Source organism: Leucopleurus acutus (assembly GCF_964270905.1).
Source record: "Leucopleurus acutus genome assembly, chromosome: 16".
NCBI lineage: Eukaryota > Metazoa > Chordata > Mammalia > Artiodactyla > Delphinidae > Leucopleurus > Leucopleurus acutus.
The window spans coordinates 44,768,541-44,794,966 of NC_139158.1; the positions used below are offsets into that span (position 1 = coordinate 44,768,541).

The following is a 26,426-nucleotide window of genomic DNA, read 5'->3' on the forward strand; positions in this document are numbered from 1 at the left end:
GACCCCGACTTTGACACACACACACACACACACACACACACACACACACACACCTCCTGCCTCAGTGCTCAGGCCCCCGACCCCTGACTCTGACACACATACACACACACCCCTCCTTTCTCAGTGTTCAGACCCCCGACCCCTGACTCTGACACACACACACAAACACACAGACACACACAGACAGACACACACACACACACCTCCTGCCTCAGTGCTCAGGTCCCCGACCCCTGACTCTCTCTCTCACACACACACACACACACACCCACACACACACACCTCCTGCCTCAGTGCTCAGGCCCCCGACCCCTGACTCTCTCTCTCTCTCACACACACACACAGACACACACACACACACACACACACACACACAGACACACACACACACCTCCTGCCTCAGTGCTCAGGCCCCCGACCCCTGACTTTGACACACACACACACACACAGCTCCTGCCTCAGTGCTCAGGCCCCCGACCCCTGACTTTGACACACACACACACACACACACACACACACACACACACACACACAGCTCCTGCCTCAGTGTTCAGACCCCCAACCCCTGACTCTGACTCACTGAAATTGACAGACCAGGAATGAACCTCGGAGAAAAGCACAGCTGAAACCATTATCGGAACAAGAACAAACAGATTCTACTCGCCCAGAAAGGCTGCAAGAGCATCTCTCGCCCCTACGAGAACGCTCGATGCCTCCCCCGAGCCTGAGCACGATGAGCACTTCTGCAGGGTGAGCAGTGCCTGCCGAGCAGCGTCAGAGGCGCACGGGCCTGTGCTGGAGCTGGTGGTGCTGACCCGGTACCTCCTACTTCTGCGAGCGAGGAGCTCAGGAAGGAAGGTGGCTGCTGGCATCTGCAAGGAGGCCTGAGCCCCGCTGTGCCTGGCAAGGCTGGTCAGAGGGCAGCACGGCTCTCCTGGAACGCGGGTTATCTGTGAACACGTACCACTTTCTACAGCAATGCCTTCTTACTCTACGAAGAGCGAGCCCTGTCAGGGACCGGGGTCGGGGTGGGACCGTGGAGACGGCCCTTACCTCTGTGCAGCCTCTGTCCTTCCTGCAGCTTCAAGCTCTTGCTGGATCCTCGTCAGCTCATTTTTCAAAAACGTGTTTTCTTCAGAGAGCCTATCCAACTTGACTCTGCGTGAGAAATTCAAGAAAGGATCAAGAGTGGGAACTCCAGAAGCTGGTCACCCCCACGCACTCCAGCCTTGCAGTGACCCTGCAGCCACACTTCCCCTTCCCTAGATGAGGGCGCAGGACACCACTTCCTTCGCTCTCCTGTATCCCGTGTTAACCTGCTCTGGTTTGCATCTCCCTAGAGATAAGCTATAGAAGACAAAGCTTTCTTAGCTTCTAAAACGGCCACACAATCAACAGCTCCCTGGTGTATTCAGCACCTTGGATCTTCGTGTTCACAGCTGGCCTGTTCCTGCATCTTATAACCTCCACTGAAACGTGAGTGCGCCCATGGCTGGCACCAGTACAAGATGCTGGGTGAGTCCTCGCGAGGCCACTGCAAGGAGAGTGGCCACCCCCGCCACCCAGGGGACTCCAGCACAAAGCTGAGGAACACAAGGACAGGGGAGGCCGGATCCCAAGGGAAGAGTGCCGCCATCCTACACCCTGAGGCCAGTACCAGGAGGAGCCTGGGACGATGCCCGGCTCAGTGGACAGAGGGCGACCTGATGCAACATGGAGCCTTCAGGGGGAAAAGCAAGTACCGACAGTGGCTGCCGGGACCAAGTCTGCCCGGAGCCCCCCTGGCTTCCGATGCTCTTAGAGTCTCCCTGGGAAGGTAACCCCATCAATGTGTGACACACGAGCAACTGACGAGTAAAGATCACGGGGAGGCAGCCTGAAACCCACGCCTGCTGCCCAGAGTCTATCCTTAACGCATGTTGGTCTTGCGGACATTTATTCCCCTAAACAGGTCTCTACCTGGCATTAGCTTCTTTTCAATCTAAAGGTACTCAAAGCCACATGACCTCATATGTTTATGTGTTATTCTTATAATGTCAAGCATAAGTATCTCCTTCATAAGCACAAGTACCACTTCACTTTTCCTCATGAGGAACTAGAGAGAAAAATAAAGACATAGAAGTCAACGGAATTTTCAAAGCAGCAAAGGATTTCAAGCAGGGGAGTGACACAAATGAGGTCTGTGTTTTGAACTGTCATTCCGGCTCCACGATGGAAAACAAATTGATTCAAGGCAGGTGTGTGTGTGTATGTGGGTGGCGGGGATTCTGCCTCCAGCTTCGGGGACCTCAAATAAGATGGCGTTGCTCCACCCCAGCTGCCCACACTCACCACATAACCAGAGCAGAGCTGGTCATCTAGTGTGTGATGTCCTCACAGAAGGTAATGGAAACCTCCAGGGGTCCCCAAACAAAAAAAACCCGGAAGCTGAAACCAAAGCCATGAGCACTAAGCAACACAAAAATAGGGTTACCCTGAGGCCAGCACCTACACCAGTGTGGAGAGACCACACCGTGGATACATGCACTGCGCCAGCTCCCTGGAAGAGGTTAAAGTGGTCTCGGATTAAGAGGCTTCCAACTCCTGGCAAAAGCAAAGCACATCCTTTCTGCAGGGAGCACCCTCTACTACAGCTCCCAGGATTCCCAGAGATAAACGTCACGTAAGCATGAGCTCACAATCAAAGATCACCACAATATATGTGGAAAAGGACCCCCTATGAGAGTCAGAAGAAGCCAGAACAACAGAATTAGATCCTGTAGGAACCTCAGATACTGGAATTATCAGACACAAACTAAGGATAAATATTATGAAATGTTTACTTAACTAAAAGATGGAAATTTTAAAAGGGACAAGCAACAAGAAGCTGTCAAAAATGATCAGACAGGACTAACTAAACAGAATTTTGGAAAATAAAAAGTCAGTGTCAAAAGAAAAGCTCACTGGCAGGATGTGCCATAGACAGAAAAGAAGTTGGAGGTAATGAAAGAGAGGCTAAGAAATGGAGGAGGAAGGATGCTCAGCATCACTGAGCATTAGAGAAATCAAATCCAAAGGACAATGAGGTACCACCTCACACCGGTCAGAATGGCCATCATCAAAACATCTACAAACAGTAAATGCTGCAGAGGGTGTGGAGAAAAGGGAACCCTCTTGCACTGTTGGTGGAAATGTAAACTGATACAGCCACTATGGAGGACAGTACGGAGGTTCCTTAAAAAACTAAAAATAGAACTACCATACCACCCAGCAATCCCACTACTGGGCATATACCCTGAGAAAACCATAATTCAAAGAGTCATGTACCACAATGGTCATTGCAGCTCTATTTACAACAGCCAGGACACGGAAGCAACCTAAGTGTCCATTGACAGATGAATGGATAAAGAAGATATATACAGTGGACTATTACTCAGCCATAAAAAGAAATGAAATTGAGTTACTTGTAGTGAGGTAGATGGACCTAGAGTCTGTCATACAGAGTGAAGTAAGTCAGAAAGAGAAAAACAAATACCATACGCTAACACGTATATATGGAATCTAAAAAAAAAATGGTTATGAAGAACCTAGGGGCAGGATGGGAAAAAAGACATAGACCTTCTAGAGAATGGACTTGAGGACACGGGGAGGGGGAAGTGTAAGCTGGGACAAAGTGACAGAGTGGCATGGACATATATACACTACCAAATGTAAAATAGATAGCTAGTGGGAAGCAGCCGCATAGCACAGGGAGATCAGCTCTGTGCTTTGTGACCACCTAGAGGGGTGGGATAGAGAGGGTGGGAGGGAGGGAGATGCAAGAGGGAAGAGATGTGGGGATTTATGTATATGTATAACTGATTCACTTTGTTATAAAGCAGAAACTAACACACCATTGTAAAGCAATTATACTCCAATAAAGATGTTAAATAAACAAATAGAAAGATAGAAAGAAATGGAGGAAAAGTGAAAAGACCTAACATCATACATCCAGTTGTAGAGGACAGTGAGGGGAGAAGCAATAGTTTACGAATAACGGCTGAGAGTTTTTCATAGGACACAAATCTATACATTCAGTAGACAATGTTTTCTAAGTAGGATAAGTAAAAAGAAAACCACACCTATGTCCTACAACCCAACTATTCCATTCTTATGTACACCAGCACCCAGAACAAAAAATGGGGCTCCCCAAAGCCCCCAAGGGTTGCCACTATCCTGACTTGGAAAAGTAACCCCTGGGGGACTTGTGCTGGGGACACAGATATGTCCAATTCATCAACAATTCTTCCAACTGCACACACGTGTGTATTTTTCTTGTGCGTATAACACTTTAATAAAAAGTTAAAGAATACACACCTAAACATACCAAAGAAAACCCACAGAGGATGGAGAAGTTAATAGAAGCCAGAGGATACAACTCAGATCACCATTCTCAGGTTCTAGGGTTCAGTCCCACTGACCCAGACTAATGGCCTTTCCTGTTATTTTGGGGCTTTTAGGCCTTTTATCCACCTCCCCAAGGACCATGAGATGACAGACGATGGAGACCGTGTTGCCCTTGCTACCAGGCGAGTCAGAGGCAGGAGGTAAACTGAGTCAAAATTCTACAAAGCAAAGGGCTTCAGGGCCTAAGCCCTAGTTAATACGTATTTTTGAAGTCAGAATCTTTGGGAATTCCCTGGTGGTCCAGTGATTAAGACTCCATGCTTCCACTGGAGGGGCATGGGTTTGATCCCTGGTCGGGGAACTAAGATCCTGCATGCCGCATGCGCAAAAAACCGAAAAGGCAGACTCTTTGTAAAATAGCCTGTTCTTTCAGGGCTCACGTGTCTGCACCAACAAGAACCCCTCAGGTAACAGCCATTGGGATGCTGAGCCGTTTGCCCAAATCTAATTTCAAATTTGGGTTCTGAGCAAGACACCCTGGACGCGAAATCCCGAAAGGATGTGGTGCCGGACCTGACCCGCTGCAGCGCCTCCTCCAGCTGGTCCCTCTCCTGGGCCAGCTGCCGCGCGCGGCCCCGCTCCAGCTCCACGGCCCGCTGCAGCCGGTCCCGCAGGCCTCGGACAGCCTCCTGCGACTCCTGGTGCAGCGTCGCCAGCTCGGCCTTCTGACCCTGCAGCACGCCAACCTCGAGCTTGAAGGCCCGCTCCAGCTCCTTTCTCTCCTCCGCAAAGGCCCTTTTCATCACCTCCATCTCCCTTTCATAGTAATTCACCTGGGAAAAGAAGCGTGAGTGATGTCAGCCAGGGGCCCCTAAACATGATCTGCCTGACGATACAAGGCTGCCCGGCACAGCATCCAAAGAGCGGGGGGCCCGGCCTCAGCGAGGTGCTGGGGCCTGTGAAAGCCTCCCCAGGGCCCGTGTGGCCGCCTGCTTCTGTCACGTCCCGTAACCTTCACTGCGGCCTAGGGGGGCAGGCCTGGCAGGCGCCGAAAGGCTGCTGGGAGCCGAGCTGGGCTGGGGGCCTGGCAGCAGCAGCAGCAGGAGGGCAGAGGGGGGACAATGCCTACCGCGAGGCCGCAGTGGCTCTGAACCCCCTGGAGACCTGGCGGGCAAGGCCACAGCAAGAGCCCAGGGGCAGGACCACAAGGAAGAGGTGGCCCCACCTCGCTGGCAGTGACACCTGACGAGACGTGGGTACCGTCCTTCAACAAAACCCACCACAGTTGGGTCACGGAGCTGGAGGCATGTTCACCCAAGAAGACAGGCCTGGCCAGGGTGGCCCGGGAGGCCCTCACACAGGGCAGTCCCAGGGTGCTTCAGCTGGAACACAGTTGGGAGCTGTGACTCCCCAGCACAGAGTAAGCAGGGAGGTCTGGCCTCAGCGCAGCCCTCGTGACGCTGGGATACCACGACCCTGCTCCCTCCCATTAGTAGCTATACCTTCTGTCCTGCCTGCTTCCAAAGCGGGTGTGAGACAGAACATCAATGTCATGCACATTTCCCTGCAAACCTCCGTCCCCCTGAGCGCGCTCACTATGGGGCAGACGTGTGCGCAGAAGCGTCCCAGCAGCAGGAAGCTCCCTGACCCCTCCGGCCTCCCTCAGCCCCCCTGACCTTGGTCTCCAGCTGGATCTCGAGGTCTTTGTAACGTTCCTTCACCTGCTCCAACATTATCTCCGTCTCTAGACTCACTGGGACGGAATCACCCACAAACGTGACAATGCCTGCAACAAGAAGACACTTCCGTTTTTGTCTTGCCCAGGACGCTGCGGGGTCTGATCCAACCTCCAAGCCGACATCTGGACGAAGCACAGCCTTCTGCGGGCACTTTCCGCAAGAGGAACGCAATGCTGGCAGTAAGAGGACATGGGCCATGGACCATCCGTTGCGCCGAGTTCTCAAAGCTGGCGTCTTTACAAACCAGCATTTCGAGTCTTTGCCAGAACGCAGATCACTCAAAGGTATGAATGGCGAGGAGGCTCCCTGCCAGATTTGTCAGGCCCTTGAATTCCCTGAAAGATGCCACATGGGGTACACGTCCTGCCCCCTTGACCATGGCAGGCACACACAGGGATGGGGACAACGGGAAAAAGTGACCACAGCACAGACAGTGCTTTAGGATGAGCCATGACGAAGCTCTGTCTTCATTCTTTATTTCGCCTTCCTCCTTTTCTCAGAGGCCCTCCCTACTTTCTATTACATCACACAAATCATGGGAGTGGGCGTCTTAACAAAAAGTCAGGCAAACTCAGCACTTGTGGAGGCTCTGACAGACTGTAGGAAGAGGGTGTGAGCTACACCTGGCCCAGAAGACCCTCCCCACCGGCAACATCACCCGTCCTTACAGCTCGCCCCCAAAGGGCGCCTGTGAACCCACAAGCGCGGCCAGCCCTCCTGGGCCCAGCGGCCCCCCACGTTGTGCGTGTTGGGGGGCACACCCAGGGCTTGACTCAGAATGTGCGTGTGACCGCCGCTGCTGGTCCACGGGCCAGAAAGTGAAGGGAGCAGACACACCCTGACCTCTCGCCCAAGTTGTTTTCCACGAAAAAGAGTGACAGGCTCAATGACATCCTGAGAGAACTCAGAGTATCTCAGGAAAGAGAGCATCCCGTTGCCCTGACAACTGGAAGCCGCCCCCTGGGTCTGGCCAAGTGGCGCCCGTCAGGAGTGGCCCCAGCTGGATGCACTGCCGGCCCAGACTCCACAACCCACATGGCCCCCGCCACCACAACTCTGCTGTCCTGACTGTCCCTCCTCCTTTGAAGGGGCCAAGAGAAGCTCTATGGTCAGACGAGGGGGGAAAGTGTAAGAGAAAATGCTCCAGCTGGGAGAGCGCTCTGGTCGTATCAGTGCCAACACGAAGCTTGGGGCTGCCTTTGGTGCCACACCTCAGAGGCTTCTGGACACGGCACCCTGGGCACAGACCCCATCTCTCTGCTCCCTGCGTGACGGATCGTGGCTCTCGACAAGGGTCACATGCTCTGTGTAGCTCAGTCCCCTCCAGGGACAGAGGAGGTGACAATAACCCCCTTCCCCATGGCCACACTGGCACCAGACACTCATCTGGGGATCAGATGATACCAGCTCACCAGCCACATGCCAACACCTCCTGGCTGAGGGCAGCGGGGCTGTGGGTCTCGACAGCCATCAGCTCCACTAATGCAGCCGCAGGTGAGGGGCTCCCTTCGGGCCCAGGTGCACAGAAGACCCCACTCAGTTTCCCTTGGAGGCTCCCATGTTGACTTTCCTGTTTTAAGTAACAGCTTTAGGACAATATGGGAGCCCAATGCTCTCAGGGTTACAGATGAGAGCGACACGTCCTCTGGGGCTGCGTCTGCGTGACATGTGACCACAGAGGCGGTCGGGCTGCTGCGCTGGGGCTGTCGTGGTGGTTCCCACGGCAGCAAGGGGCGTGGAGCCTGGAGCACGTGAACCTGTAGTGCCCGCCCCGCCCAGCTGCCAGGGTGGGCGCAAACCCCGTCCTCCTCAAGGACAGCTGTGGCCTCAGAACCTCCAGCCCCGTCTCTAGAAGGAGCCAAGAACATTAACCTCGCGGTGCTTGCAGCCTGTCGAGACCTCCTTGCTGGGAGGCAGGAGCCTGGTTTTTCCGAGTGACGCCTTTGGCGTCGGCTCTGCACGCAGCAGGTGGAAGGGCCCTTCCCAGGCGCCATGGCCCCGCCCCATCTCAGACCCCTTCCACAGCGGCCCGCCAGCCTTGGTCCACACGGTTTAGCACCTGCCTTGTACGAGCCGTCACAGACCCGAGACCAGCCTGTCCCCTGTCCCTGCAGCCTCCTCTCTCCTCCCCTCCCCCAGAGGACCGCCTGTGTGGAGCATCTCCTTTGATCACCAACTCCGGCCCCCTCCCCGGGACCCAGGAGGCTCCCTGGGACATGCCTGCCCTGAGGTCATGGCAAGGTCCTCATAACCTTCACCACTTGCTTCTACCCAAATGGTAGACCCCTCATCCTCCTCCATCTCCCTTGGGGCTCTGGGGGTCGCACAGAACCCTGGCCTCAGGTAGGCCCCTTCTCCCACACAAGAGGTCGGAAGGGCTTGTGACCACCTGTGCAGCTGGCCAGCCCCACGCCCCCCCCCCGCCCCGCCCCGGGAAGGAGCACACGACCCACCACCTCAAAACACCGGGCTCCTACCTGACGGGCCGTGTCCCGGGGGCAGCTGGCCGTGCCGACTCGGGGGCAGCTGTGCCCGCAGGCCTTCCAGTGCGGCCTGCAGCTCGTCGTTGCAGTCCTGCAGGTCCTGTGGGCAGAGCCAGACCCTTCCTCCAGCCACTGTGGCCACTGGGCCCAGGAGTCAGCCCCAGCTCAGCAGGGCGGACGGGGCACCGAAGCTGTGCCCAGGCACCTAACTGCTCCGTGAGCGACACGGGAGCAGGGGTCATTTGGCGACATCTTATGCCTGGTACCACCTTCCATCACAGGATACAAGGAAGGGACTCAGGGAAAAAAAGTGCAGTGAAAGTGAGAAATGGAGAAAATACAGAGAAACCACAGGTGGTTGGGTAAGCACGCACATAAGGGGAAGAGGACACTTGGGGGCGTGAAGGCTTAAGAGGAAGAGTCTCTGGGAATTCCCTGGAGGTCCAGCGGTTAGGACTCGGCGCTTTCACTGCCAGGGCCCGGGTTCGATCCCTGGTCAGGGAACTAAGATCCCGCAAGCTACACAGCACAGAGGAAAAAAAAAAAAGAGGAAGGGTCTCGTTTGTGACAAGCGTAATTTGTCCACCCACGAATGAAATACATCTGAACAAGCACATTTGGTCACCTGACTTTCAAAAGGCCGGAAAGGGTAGCGTTCACATCCCACCTTCCCAGGTGGCCCCAGAGCCGGCACCGCGGCCACATGGCTTTGGGTCCACGCACTCTTCCCCCCAACCCCGGGTGGGCTGTGGCCGCCCCACCTGGAGGACAGCATGAGTGATGCAGGTTCCACCCGGCTTCTCCTCCCGGGAAACTGGCTCTGGGGGAAGCCAGACCAGCCAAGGCCATGGCATGCCCTCAAGGCCCCACCTCCCTCCCTGATTTTTTTTCTTTTTTTTTTTTTTGGCCACCCCCCATGGCATGCAGGATCTTAGTTCCCCGACCAGGGACTGAACCCCTGCCCCCTGCATTGGGGGCACAGAGTCCTAACCACTGGACTGCCAGGGAGGCCCGCTCCTCTCTGATTTTTTAATCTATTTGAGTTTCTTCTCCAGGCAGCTCTTGTCAAATAAAACTCATCTTCCTGAACTCGCCGGTGGCCAGTGCCTGGTTTGTCTCTGCATCCGCCCTTGGAGAAGGAGCCTTTCATCGGCAGTTCTAGGCCATGTGGGAGAAGGGACAGGCCCTGCAGATCTCAGAAGAAGCACAGATTTACTAGGATCACTCCTTCAGAAACTCCTGGGCAAATACACAGTTTCCCCACAGAGGGAGCAGCTCCTTCCTGGGGGAAAGGGCAGGGCCGGGATGTGAGAGCCATGGGGTAGACCTGCGGGGCAGCAGGTGTGGGCACCCCCGGCCCCTCTACCCCACGATGTCGCCACGCCAGCTACTGAGCATGTCAGGTGTGGTCAGTCTGGATTGAGGTGTGTGTAGCATAAACTCTACACCGATCTTAAACACCAGATTCCCAAAAAGGGATGTAAAATATCTCATTTAAAATGTGTTTATATTGATTATATGTTGAAATAATGACACTGTGGATGTAACACAGGGAATAAAGTGTAATTAAAATGATGAATGTCACCTATTCCTTTTTCCCTTTTTTAATGTGACTCCTGGAAAACTTGAAATTACACGTGACTGGTGTTTTTACTGACAGTGCTGATCTGCCAGGAAACACTGACAGGATCATTTCTACCCAATGTCCTGCCCCCTCGGTGGTTCTTTCTGCCCCTCAGATGGATATTTTAAGAGCATATGCACGTCCCACAAATTCAGCAGCGCCAGAAAACAGGTCCTTAGGTGCCATGCTGGGCACAGACGTCTCTGCTCTCAGGCACCACTGTCGGTTCTAACCCATGAGGGTGACATGTGCCGTCCTGGGTCCCAGACAGTCTACCCAGCGGGTGTCCCAGGGCTGGGAGCCAGGGTGCCTGTGTTCATGTGGGCTGCATGTGAACTTGGGGGTGCCTGTGGATGCCCAGGGTGGTCACAGGGTCATAGGGTGTTACTGTGCTAGCCAGGAAAGGCAGCAAGTCCACTGCACACACTGTAGCGCTAAGGCTCTGAGGGCTCTGGACCTGTTGAGGCTTCTCTTCTCGTTAGCGGGAGAAGCGAGCTCAGCAAGGAAGCAGGGGAGGATGGGATTTCAACAGCAGCTTGGGAAGCATCGAAAGCATTGGAGAGGAAGGCGGAGGCGGCAGACCAGCTGGGGAGCCGGGCCGTGCTGAGTCAGCACACAGAGGGGCTGACCACCCAGGTACAGGCAGTGGGGGGGACGTCTGTCAGGGCTGGTGTCTCAGTCCATCCGGGCTATTGTAACAAAATTCCACAGATGGAGAGTTTATAAACAACAGAAATTTACTTCTCACAATTCTGGAGGCTAGAAGTCCATGACTGAGGTGCCTGCAGATTCAGTGTCTGGTGGGAGCTTCCCGGTTCATAGACGGCCATCTGTTCCCATGTCCTCACTTAGAGGAGGGGATGGGGGAGCTCTCTGGGGTCCCTTTATAAGGGCACTAATCCCCTTCATGGAGCTCCACCCTCATGACCTAATTGCCTCCCAAAGGCCCCACCTTTGAACACCACCACAACTGAGGGAACAGGCTTCAACATATAGATTTATGGGGACACACACATGCAGCATGTAACAGGGTGGAAATGGGTAAAGAGAAAATCTGTATCTGGCACTTCTGACCAAGGACAAGCTACTCCATTATGGTGTCCACCCGAGGGAGCAGTGAAAATATGAAACCACAGAGAACCCCTAAGGAGGAAGCGATTAACATTTTACACTTCCCCCAACTTTTTTAAATCTTTTTTTTTTTTGCTGTGCCTCGTGGCATGTGGATCGTAGTTCCCCAACCAGGGATGGAACCCATGCCCCTGCATTGGAAGTGTGGAGTCTTAATCACTAGACCACCAGGGAAGTCCTTACACTCCCCTTTACCGAAGTCAGCCTTGCCCCAGAAAACTGAGGCTGACAGCTGAAAGAAAGAAAGAAAGAAAAAAAAAAAAGCTGAGACAGTAGTTGAATAGGAAGGGAACTCGGCAACAAGGGAAAACATGGTTTCTGTGCTAGCAAATATCCTGCTTACAAGCACGGGGAAATGTCAAACAGTGACTTTGGAAAGATGGGTGACACACAGCAGGGAGGTTCAAGGTCGTCTCTACTCTGGAGACTGATAATAAGAAACACCCTAGGCCCGAGGCAGCGCCCCCAGGAGGCTGAGCACACGCAGCACGCAGATCTTGGTCTCTAAAGCCATTCTCTCCAGTTAGGAGCCAGGACTCATTGGAGAAATAGCTGATTACAGCGCAAGGGCAGGGGAAGCATAAGAGGAGTCTGGAGCATCTCACTGTGCTAGAAAGTATGGAACAACTTAACAAAACACGACAGTGACAAGTCACAAGGTCACGGCTGCCGGCCAGAAGACACTCCCACTGGCCAAATCTCACATGACTTGAGCACCAAAGTAATTCGACATAGTAACGAATTATCAATACAAACCACTGATGAGAATGGCGATTCCTGAGCCCATACCAACCAGATACACAGATAGATAGACAGGACTTCTCTGCCTGATGGCAGATGCCAAGTGCCAACTGACAGACGTGGAGTGGATGATGGAAAACCATCCTTTTGCAACAACCATTGTGGCAAAGACGGGAGTTGGCAGGAATCACTCACTGATCCTAAATCCAGTGAAACTTCTGATGAAGAGCAGGACATCTGCGTGGTCTTAAAGTGTCACCCCACACTGAGACCAGGTGATCAAAATTAACATCACCTACATTGTGCAGCTGAGAAGGCATAACCTCAATTTAATCCAAAGGCAGTATCACGAAAACACAAAACGAGAACATTTCTATTGAAAAGGAAGGAGAGACTGTATTCTTCAAAAATCTCCACGTGAAGGACAAAGAAAGGCTGTGGGAATGTGCTACAGACAGTGTGTCTCCCCAGATTCATATGTTAAATCCTGATCCCCAGTGTGATGGTATTTGGTGAGGCTTTTTTTTTTTTTTTTTTTTTTTTGCGGTACGCGGGCCTCTCACTGTTGTGGCCTCTCCCGTTGCGGAGCACAGGCTCCGGACGCGCAGGCTCAGCGGCCATGGCTCACGGGCACAGCTGCTCCGCGGCATGTGGGATCTTCCCAGACCGGGGCACGAACCCGTGTCCCCTGCATCAGCAGGCAGACTCTCAACCACTGCGCCACCAGGGAAGCCCCCTGGAGGTAAGGCTTTTGGGAGGAGATCAGGTCAGGAGGATGGAGCCCCATGACGGGGTTTGTGCTCTAATAAAACAGCCCCCAGAGAACTCCCTCGCCTCTTCACAGAAGGACACAGTGAGAAGACAGCCGGCCACCTGCAACCCAGAACAGAGGCCTCACCAGACACCGAATCTGTCAGCACCTCGGTCTCAGACCTACCAGCCTCCAGAACAAAGGAACTAACTCTCCATGGCTTATAAGCTCCCCAGTCTATGGTATCTTTGTTACAGCCACCTGAATGGACTAAGAATGTTCCAGATTAGAGGACATCAGACTCTGGCCCTGGCCCTAGACTGGGTCCTGCACTGGAGGAAGATGCTCTAAAGAACATTGTTAGGGGAATTCCCTGGCGGTCCAGTGGTTAGGTCTCCGAGCTTCCACTGCTGGGGACCCAGGTTTGATCCCTGGCCAGGGAACTAAGATCCCGCAAGCCAAGCAACACAGCTAAAAACAAAAAAGAACATTGTTAGGTTGACTAACAAAACTGAAACACAACAAGCAGGTTAAAGGACTGTATTGGTGGAAACCGTGAAGTTACTAAGTAACCTCAGCTACCCAGGAGGTGTTGGGAAGCTGGCTCTCTAGGAAGAAAAGCCCAGCTTGTAGCTTCTGCACATTTCTTGGTGTAAATAACTCCCCCATCAAAGGTTTAACAAGAAGCCAGCAAAATTCCTGAACATGTAACATCAACGTTGGGCACCTGAACAGCACTTTGAGGTTGAAGGGTCGGCCTGCTCTCAGGAAGTGCATGGACCAGTTCGGGGTGGAGGGTCGTGATCGCCTGACTCACCTCCGATGTACATGTTCGCGTCCACATGCACACGGTGAAACGTACACAGCCGGTGGACTGGGGCAGAGGCATCCAGGTGTTCCCCAGACTAGTTTCACTTTTGTAACTTCATGTATTAGAAATTACTTTCAAATAAAACGCTTTTTTAATGCTCTGTTAGTTTGAAACAGCCAAAAATATCCCCCAAAATAGAGAGGGCAAATTTCTAAATAAGTAGCTTAGCACTAAAATGTAAAATATTCCTGCTGATATTTCAAAAAGTAAAATTTTGAGAACCAAAAGTGAAATCAGCAGCAGCTGTTAAGTGACAGAGTCATGTGAAAAAATGAAGGCAGTTACATTTGTTTGAAAAAATTCAGGTGCACTAAAGCAATGTATTAATGGATGGTTAGTTACAGGTGCTCAAAGTGAGAGAAAACACAGCAGGAAAGAGAGTTCCTTTCAGAAAGTCAAGCGGCACATTCCAGCTGCACCACATCCCCTAACCACAAACCACACACACCACTCGGGCACCCGAGGACGGTAAGAGCTGACCACACGCAGGCGCACACGGGATTCAGGATGTGGAGGGCGGGAGGTAAGGGTCACGTCACACTGCAGACCAGCACAGGCTCACCTTTATCCTCTGGTGTGGCCAAAGCATCGTGTGCAGAAAGAAGTTCTTAACATTAATTGGGAGGGAAATCATTAAGAGGCAAATGGATACTAGACCCCTAACTCCAAATGATAATGTTCTATCTGCTGGAGTCCTCGGTAATCTCGAGAGAGTAACGGGTTATGATCTGTTTCCCCAGCACTGACATTGTTCACCACCTACGCCCTCTTCTGCATAGCGGCAGCGCCAGCCGAGTGGGCTCACGTTGGTAGATTTGGCCCAGGAAATGCAAACACTCAACCACAGAGACAAGATGAAGCCCTACATGGTGCCGGGACACACAGAGGGGGACTTAGGACAGGGGCCGTCTCACCACCTGGGCAGCCCGCGTGGGGCTGGGCACACGTGCTGAGTAGGCAAGTCCCACCCGTCTCCTTTCAGAACACGAGGCTCGGAGGACCCCATTGGTGGAAGGCAGGCCGAGATCAGAGGCTCTGCCTGCTCTGCTCATACAGGGATGCTCCTGTGGACCCGGGCTGGACCACGCTCCACGTGGAGGCCAGGGGGTGGGAGGACCCACCCGGGTCTGAGCGGACAGACCCTGACAACCCCGCAGGTAGGGGGCCACATACCCGGCACTTGAGCTTGTACTCCTTCAGGACCTCTGAGAACCGCTCCTCCTGGGTCAGGAGCTCCGTGCTCTGTGGCTCCAGCTGAAAGCCAGACGCAGGCAGGAAAATGAGGGCTGGGACCTGAGGCCAGGTAGAGGGTGTGTTGTCACCCCCAGACGCTGTCCCCACCAGGCTTATTAGCATCTGCAGGTACAGCTGCCCATCCCTCCTCTTCCTCCCCTCCCCTTGTCTAAAAGGTCTCAGGGCAGAAGGATGTTTGGAATTTATGGAAGGCGGCCATGCTCCCACCTGGAGCCTGGGCTGCCTTCCTGCCTTGGCCACCTGGGAGGCCCCCTGCCTGGACCCTGCACCTCCCCTCCCCTCCTCCTCTGAAGGTGATGGTAAGGGCCAGCTGGGGTGCCTCTAACCTCTCCTCCGTGCCCACCACCACCAAGACCCTGTCACTGGGGTCTGTGCAGAGGGTGCTGACTGCTCCAGGCTTTGTCACTAAAAGGCCAACGTGCAGGGCATCACCCGGGCGTCACCAGCACCCCTGCACTGCATGAAGTGGAGGAAAACACAGGGAAAGTAGCCGTGATAATTTTCTCTCCATTATAGAATTTTAGGAGAAAAAACCTAAATTCCATCGCCTGTGTATTCTTTGTCAAGACCCTGACGCCCTTTACCCGGCGCCCAGGGGCACCTCTCTGGAGACTCAGAATCAGCAAGAGGACCCACCTTGTCCTTCAACACAAACTCCAGATCATTCTGCAGCTTCAGGACCAGCTTCTCCGACTCTGCGAGCTTCTCCACGACTTCAATCATCTCCTTCTGCAGTCGACTGTTTTCCTACAAGACACAGGCCAGCGGTTGGCCGGCTTTGGGGACGGAGGAGGGAGCTGTGTGGAAGGGCTGCCCCCTCCGAGCGAGAGGCAGGGCTCATGAGCAGGGAAGGTGGACCCCACGGAGCCCTTGGGGATACTCCCCCTTTCCCACTGCCTCGTCTTCTCCCAGCCACCCAAGCTCTCCGGCAACCCTTCCCGAGCCGTCTTCTAAAAAACAAATTGAAAGCTGTACCACGACGGCCCAGGTGTCCACCAGGAGCAAGGCAGTGTCCTCAGACACGGGGACCAAAAAGAAGGCATATGTCCAGCCTGTCCTCCAGGGGGACGGAGGCGAGGGAGGCAGGGCAGGTGCGGACAGAGTCCACAGCCCCAAGTTAGGGAAGGAGGAGGAAGGGGGGCCGGGGACACCTCACTGGAAGCAAATGCAGGGTGGGTGCCAGTCGTGGGGCGCTCTCCACGGCCCAGAAGACTGCGTCTGCTCCAGGGCTGGGGGCGCAGACTGATGCTTTTGTCTTTTGCTGACCCCACTGGTGCTCTGGTCCCAGGGGTGCAGCAGAGGTGGCTGCAGCCGCTGACCCAGAGGCCCTCGGGTCCCCCATCCTGCTGCCCACACGGCTGGAGATGAGGGACCATGTGTCTCCCAGAAAAGCCAGGACGCTTTCTGCTTTGGCTGAGAAATGGGCTCTTTCTATGGCTGCAGGAAATGTTCTTTAGTGTGAAACCCCCAGCACCACGGGGAGGGTTTAATCCTGGACCAGGGAGGTGTGGGTGTGGAGGATGGACCCTTAGGCAAACTCGCCTCCGTCTTTCCGGGCGGGAGGCACCCCTCCGACCCCCGAACACCCCTACCTTCAGGGCCAGGCTCAGCTTCTGGCGGAGGCTGGCCTCCTCAGCCCGAAGGCGCTGCAGGTCCTCCTCCAGCGCAGCCCTCTGCCGCCGGGCCTGCTCCCAGGACAGCTCGCGCTCCACCTCCACCTCGGACCGCAGGAGACTCAGCCTCTCCCTGTACCCCTGCTCCAGGCGTCTGCAAGGCACATGGCACATGGTTCGTCGGGCTCCTGAGGGGCGCCACCTGGGCCTCTCCCTCCCCGGGGTCTCTCGCCGGAGCACTCGGCCACAGCGTCTGGGACTCGTTTGTCCACCTTGGCAGATGAGAGAGCTGCAGATGCTGTACCATTTAAGGATGTGGGGCCTCCTTAAATCCCTCCTCGGGGCTGGTGGAGGTGACCTCACACAGACAAGGTGAGCCAGCGGGTCCCTTGGCCTCTGGGGTGAGCTAGCGGGTGACCTCTGGGTAGGTCTCTGACGCTCCTCGGCCATTCAACTTCCTCCACATCATGAAAAAATGAATCAATAAATAAAGGCGGCACCAAAGCCTTCGGTGACCAAATGCGCACAGAGGCCAGCCTCTGTCACGAGGACACAGGCATCAGAAAACCAGTACGTGGCGGATCCCAAATCAGCCAGAGAACGGTGCGGAGGCCCTTCCCCTCAGACTCTGCTGTGGTCGTTTGCAATAACCATTTCTTTGCAGCATGCAGGACTTTAGTTCCCCAACCAGGGATCGAACCTGTGCCCCCTGCAGTGGAAGCACGGAGTCGTAACCACTGGACCGCCAGGGAATTCCCCGCAATAACCGTTTCTATCTGCAGGGAAAACAGTGCTAGATCTTAGCTTTATCACTAAAACAGCTGCTGAACAGGATTCTCAGACCCAGTCTATCTAGATGGAAGACGAATGAAACTCTTCGGCAGAGCTTGGCCACGTCAACAATCGAGCATGAGAAATATTGGGCTCGGCCTCCCTCAATCTCACCCCAGAGCTTCGAGGCGGGGGCATGAGGGGAAGGGGGGCAGCCATCACTTAGGGAAAAGGTTTGACGAGTGTGATTAATCTAACAGCCCACAAATCTCGGGGCTAATTTTACAAATACAAATTTGATCATGTCACTCCACTCTTTAAAGGGGAAAGGTGCAGTAAAATACGGCAGAACAGACCCACATCATGGGTGCTCTGTGGCCGTCAGAAAGTATATGCAACACAACACCATTCTGTAAGTAACCACGTGCACGGAAAAGCGAGGGACTCACAACAAATGTCAGGAGTGATAACCTCTGTGGACGTGAGACTTTTGCTTTTATTTTTCCTTTTACTTGGATTTTCTTTCTTTTTAATTATTTATTTATTTATGGCTGCACTGGGTCTTAGTTGCCGCATGCGGGCTCTTCGTTGCGGCACGAGGGCTTGGTTGTCCTGCGGCACGTGGGATCTTAGTTCCCCGACTAGGGATCGAACCTGCATCCCTTGCATTAGAAGGCGGATTCTTAAACCCCTGGACCACTGGGGAAGTTCCTACTTGTATTTTTTAAGTTTTCTACAATGAACATGTATCATTTATTACTTTTGTAATAAAAACAACCTAACGCAACCACAAAAACTATTTCTAAAAAGGTATCAATGATGCCCCACTGCTGGCTGGGCAAAATCCAAACACTCGTGTGGCCCTCAAGGCTTCGTGTGCCCCCACCGGCCTCTTGGACTGAGACATGGCCCTGGAGTCTCTGGTTCTCTGACCCAGAGAGAACTTCCCTGAGTCCCTTCTGGGTGGTTGGGACAGTCAGGCCGACCGGGCCGAGACCAACGCAAATCAGTTCTCAGCTCCCTGACCGATCGTCTAAAATCGTCCACACTTAAGCTTGTGGGCGCTGGGGTGGGGGGCAGCACAGGCCACAGAGGAAGGACGTGTGCGGGTCAGGCTGCTCCAGAGCAGGGAGCCCCAAGGACCCCGCGTCCCCAGGCCTCGCGTCAGGACACAGCCCCACGTCCGCCCACGTCAGGGATGCAGCAGAGCCCAGCCGCGGAGAGAGCCACCGGGAGGCGGGTGGCGCCTCAGGAGAGGGGGAAAGCCTTTCACAAAGGTCAGAAATTCTTTCCTCTGGTTTGTCCACCACCATCCCGGCCAGCTCACCAGGAGTCCGCTCAGGCCACCCAATGGGTGATGCCCGGTGTGCGGTTTTGGGCCCCGGCCTCCCTCCTGCAGAACCAACAGGCTGCAAAGCCATTCTCTGGTCCTCTCAAAACGTCCACCCGTCTCGCTGATCACAGGCACGGAGAGAAGACTCAGCTTGAGTGGGACAGACCCTGACAGATGGAGCAGAGAGTGAGGCCAGCAGAGCACTTTCCCCTGCAGACGGTCGTCACAGGCACTCGGCCAGATGCCACGCTCCCAAGCGAAGGGCAAGACTGCTTCTTAAAATGCACCGTCTTCCCTCAAGGAAGGACATCAGCAGGGTGCTGGGCTCAGGTAAGACAGCAGGGCCTCAGCTGGTGGCTGCCCGCGTCCACTGCCCACCCTCGGCCGGGGACCCCGGCGGGACCTACCTGACCTTCTCCTCTGCGAGCTGCTCCAGGGCAGAGTGGAGGTCGTCCGTCTCCTTCACAAACTCCAGGTGCCTCTGCTCTGCCTTCTCCAGGTCTTGCCTCGCCTTGTCTCGCTCCCTGGCCATCTGCTCCACCTGCCCCCTGCGTGAAGGAGGCGGGGTCAAAGGGGACACCGCTCTGGGCCCAGCAAGCCCGTCTGCAGGAACAAACACAGCTGGGCTAACGGCGCCGAGCAGCGGCCAGCGCTGGGCTCTGACCCACCTCCTCCCAGGGCCGTTTCTACAGTTACTGTGACCGGTTTACAGAAGCACATACAGTGACAGGCCAGCTGCCTGGCAAAGGGGTTTCTAGCAGGTTTCTGAACAAGGAGGTCTGAGCCTAGAACGTGCAGCGTGCCACCCCTCCAGATGGCCTCAGGACAGGCAGGAATTTATCTACGCTCCCTCTTGCCTGCAGCTGGGCCTCAGGCCCCAGGGATCCCTAGCACCTAACCTGGAACTGGATGCATGAAAGGGAGGAGGCTGGCCACCCATTATCCTGCCTGGCCACAGCCCTGCCACCTGCAGCCTGGCATCAGAGTGACTGTGCAGGGAGTTGCCCAGAACAGAGGAGACTCCTGTATGTGGCCCTGTCCCTGTCTGGTCACCCTGGGTCCCGCCCAAGGCTCTGTGCAAACCATCTCTAGCACCAGCTATCCTGGTGCCCGTTTCTCCCACTGAAGAGGCATCCCTGTCCCAAAGCACAGTCTTTCTCTGGTCCCCTTTGCCGAACTGCCTGACAGAAGGCTCATCTGTTGGTACCTAATGAGATGCAAAGTCTTGAGGATCGAGGTTGGGATTTCTGCCAGCCTTTTCTGTAGCTTCAGAAAATCAATAAACACACGAAAACCAATCTTTGTGCCAAACTGCTCAGCAGACGGACGGCCTGAAAAGCCAGCCAAACCCAGAGCCGAACCCAATTACAATGGTTTGTGTTCTTGGCCCAACTGCCGCGCTGCGCTTTGTGACTGTGTTCGAAGCATCCTTCTTTCTCCTCCTGCCGGGTGCCCGAATCCGGGGGCAAGGAGGCCGGTCTAGCCAGTGGCACCCACACACCCTCCCCATCGGGGCTCTTACTGGCGGAAGCTCAGCTCCTGGCGGTAGCAGGCCAAGGCTGCCTGCTGAGTGGCACCGCCCACCATCATGAGCTCATTCTCAAGGGCCCAGGCCAGCTCCAGAAGGTTCACCTTCTCGTCCACACTGAAGTCGAGGCTCTGAAAATAGCAAGGCCCATCAGCCAGGTGGGATGAGTGGGTCTCCAGACGCTTCCGGGCTCCCTCAGGACAGTCAGGCCCAGACCACGCTGTCCCTGTACCTTCCTTTGCTCTCTGCAAAGTCTCTGCCTCTTGGGTGGAGCCCTTCCCCTGCCCCAACCCCGCTGACGGTCTCCCCATCCTTGTCAACCCCAGTGTCCCCCCATCCCCACTATGGTCCCCCCATCCCTGTCAACCCCAGTGTCCCCCCCATCACCACTACAGTCCCCCAACCCTGTCAACCCCAGTGTTCCCCATCCCCACTATGGTTCCCCCATCCCTGTCAACCAGTGTCCCCCCATCCCCACTACGGTCCCCCCATCCCTGTCAACCCGTGTCCCCCCATCCCCACTACGGTCCCCCCAACCCTGTCAACCCCAGTGTCCCCCCATGCCTCGAGGGTGGGCATGACCCAGGCTGGACAGAGTCCCCCTCCCTGGACAAAGTGACAGACACAGAAGGGGGCATGTCCCAAGCAGAGGACTTTGGGGATTGATAGGGAGGCCAGAGAAGGGCTTTTTCCCTGTGAAATCAGGTGTTGTATAAACCACGTGGGCCCTGGGGAGCTGCACAAGGGGACTGGACCTGAGGCCAAGGCCCCCACCAGCAGAGTCCAGACAACACCCGGAGCTGGGACCCCCGAGCCTAACGTCCTTCTCCGACTGACCACGAAGGTCCCTAACCTCCTCCTGCCCAAGCTAGTTTGACTTGGGTTTTTGCCATTTCAGACTCAAAGAATCCTGACTAATATGTCTCTGAACCACACAAACAGATACAGGAACAGATGGGGGTTCTGTTGGTGGACACAGGACCTATCAGAGAGAGATGAGCCACAGCCCAGCATTCCAGACAGTCACACTCATTCGCCCTCGGGATTCTTGGGAAAGTACAGTTAAAAGATTGGAAAAATTTTGTTTTACGTATTTTACCATAATAAGAGAAAGAGAGAGTAGGACAGGAACACCCGCCCGTCCTGCTGGCTGCCCAGTAAGAACACTTTTGCCACGTCTCCTCCTGCAGCGATGGGCACACTTGGCTACAAGGCCCAGACACACGGGCGGGGCAGGCACATGGCAGGGCCCACGGGGAGGCCCTTCCTTTAACTTATGAGGCGGAGACTTGAATCTCCGTCCTTCCCCACGGCCGCGAGCGCTTCTGGAGAGAAATGACACTCAGCTGAAGCGTGTGCAGCAACTGGGAAGCTGAAGTTCTGACACAAGCGCACACTTCCCAGCAACGAAACCACGGGTGGGGGGCAGAGGACAGAAAGTGGTCCCAGCGGCAGCTTCCCAATTAGAAAAACCACGTGGCACAACGTGGGCGCCTGCCTCCTGGCGTTCATGCCCATGTACTCCTTCTGTGCTGACCGGGACGGACCTATGTAACCCCCAGGATGGTGCCAGGGTAGCAATGTGTGGCTTCCCAGGCCAGGGCGTGGGAGGCTGAGGCCCCTCTCCGCTCTCCTGGATGGGGCTCTGGGGAAGCCAGAGCCATGCTGGGAGGAGGCTCAGGCTGCCCTGGGGAGGAGCCCAGGTGGCAGGGAGGGGAGGCCTCTAGCCTCTGACGAGGTCCACTCTCCATCCTGCTGGGCCTCGGGAAGACCGCAGAGCAGTCTCCTGGAGACCCCAGGCTAGGAACACCCAGCTGCGCGGCTCCCGATTCCTGAGGAGGTCAGGGATCCGCACAGAGCAGCCCTGGCGGTGGTCCCACAGACATTCGCGTGAGGTCCTGAGAAGCTGGGTGTGGGAGGCCAGCACGTCCAGGCCAGGACTCACCTAGCGGGCTTCCTCCCCCGGGGAACACACCTCTCTCAGGCAGGTGTGCTCAGGGGCAGCTGGCGGTCCCACCCAGTGTCACAGGTGACCAGTTATGGACCTGCTGCACCAGGACACCCCAACTGCGTGCCAGCTCGCCCGAGAGCCACCCTGTGTCGGGGGACAGATACACCTGGGGGGCCACGTGGAGGGTCCTGCTGAGGGGAGTTCAGTAACGTCACTGCCTCTCAGTTCAATGGAATCAAACCCTGAGCAACTGGAAAATTATAAGTTGCTAAAGGAACAGAAACTTGCTGTGACAGCAAGAGAGCAGTGATAAGAGTAAGTCCTGAAGTGTCCGGGGGCAAGCGTGAGACTCGTCACTGGCCGGATCCTGACGGCAGCCAGCCCACCTCCAAGCGCAGGGAATCAGGAGCAGCGTCTTAGGGAGAATCTCCAAACCATGAGCCTCTGGGACTTCCCTGGTGGTCCAGTGGTTAAGGGCTCCATGCTTCCACTGCAGGGGGCACAGGTTCGATCTCTGGTTGGGGAACTAAGATCCTACATGCCGTGTGGCACAGCCAAAACCCAAAAAACAAAAAACCATGAGCCCCTCTGCTCTTGGCCCTCCCCGGGGGCCAATTTCAGTGGTCCGGCCTCAGCCTCTGGTTCTCAGAATAGTCCTGTGGGCCAGCTGTCCAGGGATGGCCTTGCGTCAGGCTCTGCCCGGGCTGCTGGGCAGCGGGACTCGGCAACGGCGAAGCTTAGGTCCAGGAGAGTCTGGCCTGAGGAGTCGGGCAGATTGTCTTAAAGGCTGGTTTTTTTCTCCTTCCTGTTCTATTGGTTTGTGCCAACATGGACATTTTTGGAGGCAATACAATAGAAGCTATCAAGAGGTAAAATGCGTACCTTCAGGAATCCGCCCTACCGAGAAATACCAGCATAGGGGCAGAAGGGTATACGTGCATTACAGGTGACGAGATTCATAACAGGAAAATAACATACGTGTCCCACGACAGGGAAAGAGTAATGTAAATTAGCAAGGTATACGGTATGACACCAATTTTGCAAAAGAAATTTTTTAAATGGGAATGTCTAAATATACATTTCTTTCCTGTGCCAGGGAAGAGCTCGCAGAATGCCCACCAGACCTTTACGTATCGCCATCCCTGGAGACCAGGAGCAGAGGGGGGCAGGCTTTATTATTCTATAGATTTCTGTAGAGCTGAAGGTTTTTTTCACAATGGAAAGTGAAATTTGGAAATGAAACTAACTCATCTAGTTTGCCACACCTGCCCCAGCACTCTTCCCTTGCTGTGCCCGCCCTGTGTGCACCTGACTTGCCACCCAGGGCAGAACTCCCTCCAAAGCCCCAGGGCTGCCCTGTGTCCCCACAGAGGGGACTTGACTGACCAGGGAGAGCACAGGCCTCCTCGTGTGTGACCACTGGAGGGAGGTCGGAGGGCGGGTACGGGGAGAAGAACTCCCCACAGAGCTCGTCCGGGGAGAGTAGAAACGCTTAGACGTCCGTGACAGTGGTGTCCACTAAGACGTCCCTCCTCCAGGTCAGCAGATCAGCTCCGGGGCTGACACGCACTGAGGGGGAGAGTCTAAGATGCTGAAACCTACCTTCAAACGGATTTGTTTCAGGCTGTGGTTTTCTCTGCTTTTTACTTATTATGTTTTTAACACTTCCTATATCTTAATATCAAAAAATAAAGAAAAAAGTATTACGATGGGCCTTCCCTACACAGGGCCTGTGTCTGCGGTGGGGGGGACGGGGGGGAGCTCCGTCCAGCCTCCCCTGTAGGCAGTGGCCCCGCCCGCCTAGACGCCTCTGCTGGGGCAGCCGTGCGCGACCGGTCCAAACCTGCAAGACCTCCCTGCCGTTGTGCACCCCCTCCTGGGCCCACAGGGTGACGATCTGCTCCGGGAAGGCGAAGCCGGCGCCGTCGTCCACGCTGCACAAGAGGCGCGGGCCCGAGCTCACGGACACAAGGGATGACGTGGTGGTCTGGCCACCACCCTCCTCTGGGACCTGCACGTTGGGACAAGCTCTGTGAGCCCCCGTGGCCTCCTCATGCACCCTCCTCGACCTCCCCGCCTGTGTGGCCTCCCCGAGGCCTGAGAACAGCGCTGATTCCTGCTCCAGGGAATGGGGCGCCCGCAGGATCTGACTCGAGCCCAGGACTCAGCGCTGTCCACACCAGGCCATGCAGGGGACGCCCAGCGCCTGCCAGGCCCTGAGGTAATTTCTCCCCAAACCACTAATGGCTTCCTGCTGAGGGAAACCTGGTCTGTGCAGAGAAACCCAAGACGGGCTTCAGAAGGAGGGCGGGGGTGGCCCAAGCAGAGGACGCGTGTCCTCAGGATTCAGGGTCAGAGAGTTTTAAGACAAGGGCAAAAAAATCCCTCAGCCAGAAAGCTGACCGGTGAGCCGAGGTACTGCAAGAATCCAGCTGTGGGGCTTCCCTGGTGGCTCAGTGGTTGAGAATCTGCCTGCTAATGCAGGGGACACGGGTTCGAGCCCTGGTCTGGGAGGATCCCACATGCCACAGAGCAACTAGGCCCGTGAGCCACAACTACTGAGCCTGTGAGTCTGGAGCCTGTGCTCCGCAACAAGAGAGGCCACGATAGTGAGGGGCCCGTGCACCGTGATGAAGAGTGACCGCCTCTTGCCACAACTAGAGAAAGCCCTCGCACAGAAACGAAGACCCAGCACAGCAAAAATAAATTAATTAATAAACTCCTACCCCCCAACATCTAAAAAACAAAAAGAATCCAGCTGTACTTCCTGCCCCTTGGAGGGCAGGGCCCTTCAGACACGTGTCCGCAGTTGGGGCCAGAACAAGGAGCAGCTGCTGGGGCCCCAAGACCACCAGGCCCACCTGCTCCCCTGATGGAGCAGGAGAATATCCGTCTGGGCCCAGGTGCGAGGCCCCATGTCACCACTCCAGCCACGCTGGCATCCACATGCACAGGACACAACCCCATGGCCATGTCAGCACTTCCTGGGCAGGAACGGGGGCCGCTGTACCTCAGAGGAGGCCCTCCCTCCCACAGGCTCTGGGCACGACTGCACTGTGGTCTCTGCCCTCAGGTGGCCTGGCACCATCCCTCATCTCTCCTGGTTCCTTCCCTGTCTCAGTGGCTTCAGGTGCAGAAACCTGATTCTCAGACGCGCCTGGCCTAGCAGAGAACAAGGTCACTGTTCCTGCATCGCTGCCCACAAACTGCGGGATCAGCCACATCGCCAAAGAAGCCTCAGCAAGACTCCCCAGGACAACCGTGCCCTGTGGTGGGAGACGGAGGCTGACTGTCCTGGGACTGAGAAAAACCAGATGCACCGAACACCACAATTTAAATAACCACCTAAAATCTGCTCTCCTCCAGCTGGCCTTGTACAGGATAAAATTCAGGTATACAGTATGGGGAGAGCACAGCTCCAGGAATCCTTGTTAAGGCTAATCCTGGAGAAGACACGGACCCGTCAGTGACTCTGCCCTCCGGGGAGGAGGGAAAGGGGGTGCTCTTGTTGGAACACAGTGTACCCCACATTGAGGCATGACAAGGAACTGTCAGGGAATCCTCATAAGACCCCTATGAGGTAGGTGTGTCCATTTTACAGACAAGGAACCTGAGGCTCAGAGAAGGTGAGTAGCTCACCAGTGACACACAGCTTGGCAGGAGCAATGCCAGATCAGCCCAAGGTTGCACAGCCTCCCACAGCACACGTGTGTGTACACACCCTGACCAACTGCTGGGTACCCTCTGTGGGGACCAGGCAGAGAGGTCAGGCCTGCAGAAGATGCTGAAGGCCAGAGAATGATGGCAGTCGCTCTGGGGTTCAAGAGTTAATCATCCCATTTTACCTGGTAATGAGACCAGGACCCGCTCGGTTTGACAAGTGTGGAAGATTCCAGAAGTTGAGGGGATCCATGATTGAACAGGCCAAGCTGGAATTCCTCTAGACTCACTCTGCCGTCGCCGTCTTGGTCCAGCTTGTTGAACAGGTCTTCAAGTTCCTAAATAAAGGCCCCCAGGTATCTTCACAGAGGCTCTCCCACCGCAGCTGTGCCCACCCCACCCAGGCCTGGCCCCCACCCTCCCCAAGCAGGCGGCTCGCTGTCCTAGCCAAACAGTGGTCTCCCCGCTCTGGCTTGTGAAATCCACACACCTGGTCAGTTTCCATCCTGCTGTGAACGGCCACTTGCGCTTCCCAAAACCCACAAACACCCATCCCGTGTCTGCCATGCCAGGAGCTTGCTGGATGGCGGGACACGTACGTATGGAACGTG

General features: G+C 55.3%; 1 protein-coding gene across 1 annotated transcript in view; it reads right to left on the reverse strand.

The window, feature by feature from the left end:
• The window catches only part of NINL (ninein like), a 62,247-nt gene that overhangs the window by 19,856 nt on the left and 15,965 nt on the right, over positions 1–26,426 (reverse strand). The window contains exons 6-16 of the mRNA XM_082857800.1: positions 26,001–26,153; positions 23,999–24,166; positions 20,199–20,335; positions 19,084–19,224; positions 16,552–16,726; positions 15,596–15,706; positions 14,879–14,959; positions 8,582–8,687; positions 6,042–6,151; positions 4,939–5,198; positions 1,054–1,158 (exon numbers count right to left, since the gene is read on the reverse strand). Of these exons, the coding sequence (XP_082713926.1) occupies positions 1,054–1,158; positions 4,939–5,198; positions 6,042–6,151; positions 8,582–8,687; positions 14,879–14,959; positions 15,596–15,706; positions 16,552–16,726; positions 19,084–19,224; positions 20,199–20,335; positions 23,999–24,166; positions 26,001–26,153 (1,547 nt within the window). The remainder of the gene's footprint in view (positions 1–1,053; positions 1,159–4,938; positions 5,199–6,041; positions 6,152–8,581; positions 8,688–14,878; positions 14,960–15,595; positions 15,707–16,551; positions 16,727–19,083; positions 19,225–20,198; positions 20,336–23,998; positions 24,167–26,000; positions 26,154–26,426) is intronic.